The 8,783-nt window shown below is 38.6% G+C and overlaps 1 protein-coding gene and 1 long non-coding RNA gene across 3 annotated transcripts in view; both read left to right on the top strand.

Moving 5' to 3' along the window:
• LOC129767714 (E3 ubiquitin-protein ligase SH3RF1) overlaps positions 1-8,783 on the top strand; it is a 54,179-nt gene that overhangs the window by 21,388 nt on the left and 24,008 nt on the right. For both annotated transcript variants that reach the window (XM_055768872.1, XM_055768871.1), the window contains exons 2-6: positions 7,105-7,213; positions 7,283-7,673; positions 7,738-8,085; positions 8,141-8,443; positions 8,508-8,764. In XM_055768872.1, the coding sequence (XP_055624847.1) occupies positions 7,105-7,213; positions 7,283-7,673; positions 7,738-8,085; positions 8,141-8,443; positions 8,508-8,764 (1,408 nt within the window). The remainder of the gene's footprint in view (positions 1-7,104; positions 7,214-7,282; positions 7,674-7,737; positions 8,086-8,140; positions 8,444-8,507; positions 8,765-8,783) is intronic.
• LOC129767715 (uncharacterized) lies at positions 4,052-4,656 on the top strand. Its single transcript, XR_008741567.1, has 2 exons — positions 4,052-4,282; positions 4,341-4,656. It is a non-coding gene; the product is annotated as an uncharacterized LOC129767715 (long non-coding RNA).

The raw sequence follows: 8,783 nt of genomic DNA, 5'->3' as shown, positions 1-8,783 counted from the left end.
AGAGCGGAGGTCGCACCCGAAACCCCGACTTGAGTCGCCCTACACTATGTCACTTTGCTGTCAAAACAATCAACAAAACAGAACAAGTCAGCAAACAAGAGTTAGTTCGTGTAAAATTTGGCTAGTGGAATTTAGGTATTTCAGTCAAAAAATTTGGGAAATTTTTTTTGGAAGTGTATATTGTGAGACGATAGAGGTGATTTTTTGCTTATGCTCGAAAACTTTGTTTTGAAATTTCGAGTCCATTCGAGGTAACACCGCCACCTTCTTTCAGGGTAAAACCGACACCTGGTTTGTGTTTCGCTGACAGGAAAAATGCAATGCAATTAGTTTGCGCTAGACAAGGAGCTCGAATTTGCCCATTTTGAGAACATGATTTTTTTTCACGTAGAACTACGTCTTTCATTAAGGATGAACAGTTCACTTTGATGAACGGTTCACTCACTAACCGTTCATCTAAGTGAATCAGTTCTTTTGAACCGTTCTTTCGCTCTTTCGCTCAGCGGTATTAAGAACAACATAGAATGTTAGCTGGAACCCAACATCATTAGACAGCTAATCATTGATATCGTTGGATTGCATGGTGTACGAATGGGATTTATATTTTTGAAATTTAGTGGGGAAAGATATGCTGCTTCTTTAAAAGTCGCCAAAAGTTTATGTAATAATTTGATGCGCACAAAATATGTGCAATTTTTCATATTCTCTTTTTGGACAACACACAGGTTCCATGAAAGATCATATTTCATAATGTTCATTCAGGGAAAAAAATCAGCAGCGATTTTCACTAACAATCAATCATACAAACAATCACGATAACGCGTACACGCAATAGGCCAAACAATGAATTGAAGCAACGAAAAGCTTTTTTCTCAACATGCCCTCACTATAAAATTTTATGTTTACCTAATCCATCGCCCCAGCTTCCCCAGATTTTTTTCAGAAAGTGTATGATTATTACGCGGAATTGAAAGAATACATTAAATTGAAAATATATAGTTTTGCTTTTGAAACAACGAAAATCTAATTTAATTTTTAACCCAAAAATGAGTATACATTGACAAAATAAACTCTGCGATACATGCAGTTTGCTCATAAATGACAAATCGTTTTATTTTCCTTACAAGTGTTCTCGTTATGTTCATCCATTCCGTCCAGCGCAAATCAGTTCAGCTGCACTAGTTCGTTCGCAAACAGTTCGCCCGTAAACACTTCGTTCTCAAACAGTTCGTTCCCAAACAGTTCTTTGAAAACGAACGACCGCTCTTTCACTCTTTTCGGCGAACTAGTTCTTTCGTACCGTTCGTGAACGGTTTGCCCATCTCTACCGCGAACGGATTTTGACGATTTACATACTAAACGAATCGGAAATCCCGTAAGATTTGTTTAATATGTTATACATTAGAATCCCCTGGTTTGTAAATGGTTAAAATTCATGAAAACGTTAAGCGTTTCCATTTTCCCATACAATTGTTCTGCCCATTTGTGTGCTTTCCCGAACAGAGCTGTCAATAACGAGCAACTTATCGACGACCAACGGAGGGTAAATCGTAGGATTAAAAGTGAACGAAGGAAAAGTAGAAGAATGAAGGGGAATACTTGCCTAGAGTATAAACAGTGGATCTCACTGAGGCAAACTTTCATTCGGCATTGGACTGTTGAGCAATCCAGTTCTCTTTGCTTTCGCTGCGCTTCGATCTAAGATTGGACCCCACCAGTGGTAATCCAATTTGGATATCGTTGTTTGGTTTTTCTATTTCTTTTTCGCGTTATTCGTATCGTGTGTTTTTCTTTTCGCGCCATAAATTGGTCGCTTCGCGTAGTGTGCAAGAAGAAGAGGAAGGCAGGCTCGAACCCTGCAAAAAACGAACGCATTGCCAGGGGCAATAAAATTTCGAGGCAAGCGTCATCTAATGATGCACGCGATGTTGGTGCAGTGAAAAGCGCTCGCATTGAAACGAGCCTTCGCGAGCGTGATACCGTTTATTTCGCTTGTTTAGTCACCAAGAAAGTAAATGTCGTTATTGAATTTTGTATGTGATTAGGTTTCGCTTGCCAGCAAAACTTCCTCCACTAAGGATGCCAGCTGCGCTTCTCTCGAGCATGAGAAAGTAATGCAACTTTTTCGAGGCCAGTAATATTAACAGAATCGTTTCTTTTGAGAATAGCGCAAAATGATGAAAAGTGTTTATATTCCTAGTAGCATCAATCCACCGATGTATACATGCTATGATGAACGCTTGTTTGGCGCTTGGTTTACGTTGTACGAATGATGTCTAGAGGTGCGATTCCACTGAGGCAATACTAAATAACATGTAGCATGATATTTGGTACTTGCAAGTATTATCATTAATGTTGTTTCCATGCGGTGCCAAAGTTATATTAATGTAGTTATGAGATGCGGAATAAGGGTGCTGGTACAACAAGTATATAATCGAATGTAGCCAAGTCTATGTCGATTGTGAAAAAGGCCACCGGAATAGCGTTCGAGGTAAATTTTCCATGCCATGACATGAAACAAATTGCGACATACGATCAGCTAGTGTATTGTTCTATTGTTCTGCGATGGCAATAATGAATCATCAATCAATTATCGTCAACTGATTCTACAATAAAAAAAAACATTTCAGCGCGATCAAACCATTCTACTAAATAGTTATTTCTAATATTTCACGGCATTATAAAATAATAACCGAAGTTATTAACAAGCGACTTATATAAAATAACAGCGTAGATCTACGTCAACAATGCGGTCGTATCTTGGACACAACCTCCTATAATTTTTTTTTAATTGGCCAGAAAATTAACAACGTGAAACATCCATAGATGCTGGTCAAGATTTCTAGACCGTAATCCGAACCATTCTTCCCAAACCTAAGACTGCATCAGCAGCGAGAGATGTGGGCTTTTATAAGGCCGAGGTAACATTGTATCGGAGTACGCACGAAAATTTGATGGTACGATAACTGACAAAAAGAAATAAACTATTTTGTTCGCTTGAAGCAGACGAATTCGAACGAAGCGAGAATGAAGCAATGTAACCACACCAATACAATTCTATGTAGTTGTTTACTTCTCACGATTGCATGCGTTTCGTGCAGCCACATTTCCGTAAGAAGCTGCAAGCAGTGTCACCGCGGCCTAAGCCATCAGTAAACAGATTTTATTGCAGTTTAAATACACGTATTTGTTTGCTTTTTTATCATTCAAAATCTGAGCATTCCAATTACATACAATAGCCTCCTCATACTTTGAAATTATTATAAGAAGTTTTCATTTGTTTCTCTGAAGGTGTCGATCTACCGCACTAACATTTATTTCACCTAAAAACATCTATTTTTGTATTCTATCAAAATCGCAAAAAATTATCGACAGATACTGTAGAATGGTTCATGAATAGTTGAATAGAGGTTTTGTGACTATATGAAGTCGAAGAAACATGTCTTGGAATGTCTTGGAAATATGTGGAAATCTTTAGGGTGTCGGTTTTACACTGATTTCCCCTATATTGTCGACATATTCGGAAAAGATAATCAAACATACTGAGATTGGTGCTGATGGAAATATCTAATCGGAGCATAATGAAGGGTGCTTATAGAATTTGAGATTAGCGTTTTATGGTATGGGGACCAGTGGTTTTTAAACTATGGGTAAAAGCGACGAATATTTTACGATTGATCTGCTTCGATAAAAAAGTGTACGAAGTGACATGGATTGAACAATTGAAAACGGATAAACTTGCGAGAATATATCGAGCAAAGATGTTTTGTTTTCAATTAACAGAATAAATTTTCGCATATATATTTTCATCAAAACTGAAAAACATGAATTCCTTTCTGTCCCTAATACATACTCGATTATATACAGTCGCGGATTTCACTGTATATAACGGGTATTCAATAAAAAATGAGAATGATTTCAATACCTTTCTGTAAAAAAAGTAAAGAGCGCAAATTTTTTTCTCACCGAGAGGATTGCTCTCTGGGCTCCCTAGAAACGGGTTGCTAGTTTCTTTTCGCTCGGGTGCTGTTAGTTCGATCAAAGATGGCGTTCAAACAACAAGCACTCAGCGAGTGCATTGTACGGTTCTTCGAAACGCGTGGAAGTTAAGGAAAAAAGTTTACGGTAGACCACTTCCGAGACGAAAATGTGCCGGTGAGCACTGTTTACCGGATCCAGGTATCCCGGAACGTCGAGCGGAAAACCGGTAGTGGCCGTGCGCCGAAGATCAAGACGAGAAAGAAAAAGGAATCTCTGAAAAAGCTGTTTGACAACAAGGACGGTACGAGTTTGTGTGACGCCAACAGAAAATTTCGCTGCACCCATTCCTACATCCACAGAACCCTCAAGCAGGAGAGCATCGTTAGGTCCACAGAGTACACGGACAAGCAGATACCGACCATGAAATCGTTCAGGACGTCGGTCGTGCTGAATATATGTACCAAAATAATTGGAGGGCCACGGACACCAAGCAGCCGACCACGAGGATCCGAAATTGCATCCGGGGGATGGATGTCAGGGCCGTCAAGCGCTTTTGTAAGAACATCTCCACCAAGTTGCGCCGTACGGCTGAGCATGGCCCTTTTGCCAACATTCACTGTTTTTTTCTGAAGAACATCCGTTATGTTTTTAATAAAAATATTGAAATGCTTTAAATATTTTTTTTACCATATTACTGAAGAAATCCCTATTTTTTATTGAACACCCGTTAATAGAGTCAAACAAAATGTTTTTATTCGTTTGTTATGAATATATTTTTCGTTTTATGAATATAAAAAAAGAATTTAATTTTCGATTCATCCCTTAAAGTCAGAAAGCACCTTCCTCACATGAAAAAAAAATATCCAGAATCTCTCATGAGGTGATGGACGATCATACAATTTCAACAATGACAGAGTTATAGAACTTTTTTTTGTTTCGGACTCTATTGCCTCAAACTGGCTCTACATTGAAAAGTGCGCTACGTAAGACGATTCTGATGCTTCCACTTGAAAGATGAGAAAATTTAGTGCAGAATTCTGTAGTGCAACATCTAAATTAGAGGATTTAAATAATCTTTTAGAAGTGAAAACTTAAAAGTTAGTAACGTTTAATGTGTTATTATTAGTTTTATGCTAAAAATTCATATAAAACTTGATTGTTTCTATCAATTAAATTAACCCTTTGCGGTCGTTTGTCTGCTCTCAGCCACCACAGCAAAAAATCATACTCAAGTACTTTATTCGAAGATGTAATAGGTGTAATCTAAACTAGAAATGAAACGGATATCCGGTATCCAGCCTTTCCGGACAATATTTGCTATCCGGCTGGATACCGGATAGTGGCTCACTAACCGGTCGGATACCGGATATTTAAAAAAAAAAGTTATTAACATTAGATAAATTATAACCTATGCTATTAGGTTATAATTTATCTAATGTCATTGTCTAATGTCAACATCATTCACACGTGTTTAAAAATAAGGTGTGATTACTGATATGTCGAAATTGTTATTAAAATTGAATTATTATCAATTCATATCATCGACGTTTTATATAGCTTCGTCGCTTTCGTTGCACTTAGCACTTCGTTGAAGATTCATCTTAAGATATTTTTGATTTTAATAATTTTTTGTCTGTCCGTTTACGTTTCGATAACACCTAAATGGTCTGACCTGAACCTCGGGTCTAACCAACCTATTTACAACCAGATAATTCAGATCTTCTTCTAAGTAGTTGAAACGACCTCTCCAGCGTTTAAATATCTTCTCATACGAAGTTTGAGAAGATATTTAAACGCTGGAGAGTTCGGTGAGAGGATATTCGGTGTTCTTTGTGCAGTCTCGTCCTTATCCAAATATGTTTTTGATACAGGAACATGTGGAATTATACCTCGAATATACAAAAGCCCAACGCACTTCTCCACCAAGCCTAACAGTTGTTGAGTATTCAAATTAGGGAATTTGTCACCGATCATAATAATTTCGATTTGTAGTGAAGTAAGTGTACCACCTCTCAAACTACCATCCCTGAAGACAGTTCTATGTTTGTTCTCAATCTCAATGAGAATAATTGATTGGTGATTGCATGTAACTCTTACTCTTACTCGGCCAGTATTCGAATTATCTCAATAAACTCACAAAAATCAATTTATAATAATATAAAACCATTATCAGAATAAAACTGTTCTAAATTCCTTGTAAAAAACATGATACACTATTAAATATGATTTTTTTTCGATTAGCAATAATCGCACCTCGGTATAACCTCATTGGTTATACCGAGGTGCGAGGCTACTCCACAAAGCTAAATTGAATACTTATTCTAAACGAAAAATTTAATATTCGTTTAAAATTTTTATTTTAAAATGTGTTTATTTCATTCTTACATTTAACACTTTATTAGCACCAATTGACATGCCGTTTCTCTCAATTTTGTATTTGCTAATAAAAAGTCGAATATCCGGCCTTCGGATATCCGGTATTATCACTAATCTAAACGCATTTTAATGTCTTGTGAACTTGTTCACGAATGTATACGGGGTTTCTATGAATAATAAGTACTGTGCTCGGTATTACTTAAATATTGTTAGCCTGGAAAGATAAGAGACTTTGTTATTGACCATATAAGATCACCACTGTAGATTTGTTTGTTCAATTCATCTTTTTCGTGTTTTAGAGATTATTATGTGTATTTCATTATTTCAATTCTTATACATTACTCAATGTTTTCCCCAATTCATTTGTAAAATTTCTAGCGATCATGTTCTGTTTCTATTTAAAACGATCACTTTTTGAAACGGGGGTTCCCTCAAACAACTGTGTTCGATTCTAGTTAATCAGAATGTTCCTAGAATTGAGTCGTTCTATACCAAGTATAGGATATCACGCAAGTATCACACATTTCTTGTTGAAATAAGTGGTCACGCGAGATACCCCTATTAAATTATAGCAATGCATCATGCAATTATGCCATCATATAATAAATTTCACCGTTATCTCCATAATATACGCGGCCTTGCGACGTCGTATACCGAAGCGCCCACTTAATGATAGATGATGCGTCACTTGTGCAAACACAGTGCTACAGAATGCACTAACCGATTACTTCTTGTGTATGCTTTCAGGAAATTGTGGCCAGCCATCAGGAGTTACGATGTCCGGAGTGTCGAGTCTTGGTGGACGTAAAAATCGACGAGCTCCCGCCGAACGTGTTGCTGATGCGTATACTGGAAGGTAAGATGATGAAAAGCAGTTGTTCTCCTTATATATTTGTATCAAAATCACTTCCGCTCTCGATTCAAGGCATGAAAACAGCTGAGCTGAACAATCAAAATACGAACATAAACAAAGCAATCCGCACTGGCCTCGGAGGTGGGAGCAGCAACATATTTAGTCTACAACAACAGCATCATCATCAGCAGCAGCAACAACAACAACATAATCACCCAAGCATAGCTTATCAGCATCAAGGCTCGTCGCATCAGCAGAATCATGCGAAAAACAACAAAACTGACCAACAGCAGCCGCACCATCACCACCATCATTCTCATAATCACCATCAGAACAATCAGCAACAAGGTCAGCAGCATGGATTGGGCCGAATCATCGCGCCACTGTCCGGCAATAACGCACTGGATCTATCGAAAGTTCCACACGCGAAAGCATTTTACGACTTCTCCTCCGGCGAGACCAGGTACAATTAAAATTGAGTGTTGCCACAACGACTAATCGCTAACTTTTCTCAATAATCTTTTCAGTGACATCAGCTTCAAGAAGGGTGACATCATCATTCTCAGGAAGAAGATCGATCACAACTGGTGCGTTGGCGAAGTCAACGGGAAGGAAGGTGCCGTACCGTTGAACCATTTGCAGGTGATAGTCCCGCTACCTTACCCTCAATGCAAAGCTCTGTACGACTTCAGCATGGGTCCAAACGAAGAAGAAGGCTGTCTAACGTTTAAAAAAGGCTCCTTGATTCATGTGCTGAGACGGGTGGATCAAAACTGGGCCGAGGGACGAATAGGGGACAAGATCGGCATTTTTCCCATCTCGTTTGTAGAAATGAATTCTCTCGGAAAACAACTGATGGATTCCGCGTTGAAACAGTATGATTGAATAGCTGAAGCATATTATTTGAAAATTAACAATTATTTTTTGCAGTCTCCTAGCGAACGCCCCTAACAATCGGTCTGTTCCTCCGACGCCTTTCGATCTGAATGCCAGTGATACCACTAGTTCGAGCGCAACAACAAGTCCGAATTCTTCCGCCAGTACAACGAGTTCTAACTCAAGTACTGCGCCCAGCAGTCCAACTTCTCACTTTCTGACAACTCCTGCGGCAGCGACTAGCGCCCACTCAAACAAGGACCACAAAGAAAAGCGACATTCACTGACAAATTTCATCGCTAGTTCAAGCGGGAACGGAGTTGGCTCAGTTGGTGGTTCGTTGCACCAACCCAATCGGTATGTGACAGTAACATATTGTTTCATGTAACACCCGATATCACACATCTCTCATCTATTTCAGTCATTCCGCTGAAATACTCAACATTCCGGAATCGGACAGGCAACAGCCCCTATCACAAGCAGTAGTGAATTCAGCTAATGCCACTGCTTCGACCGACCATCCGCCAACAAATAGGCCCGATGTGCTGAACTATCAAAAATCTAATATAGCTAAGGCTAATCAGTTATATCATCCGCATCCTCAACTGCCAGCTACTTATATCGCTCTCTACCCATACAAACCTCAGAAACACGACGAATTGGAACTAAAGAAAGGATGTGGGTATTTTCTCTGATA

The sequence above is a fragment of the Toxorhynchites rutilus genome, chromosome 2 (assembly GCF_029784135.1).
Source record: "Toxorhynchites rutilus septentrionalis strain SRP chromosome 2, ASM2978413v1, whole genome shotgun sequence".
Taxonomy (NCBI): Eukaryota; Metazoa; Arthropoda; class Insecta; order Diptera; family Culicidae; genus Toxorhynchites; species Toxorhynchites rutilus.
Note: the sequence above shows the minus strand (reverse complement) of the source record. Positions and strands in the feature narration are given on the sequence as shown.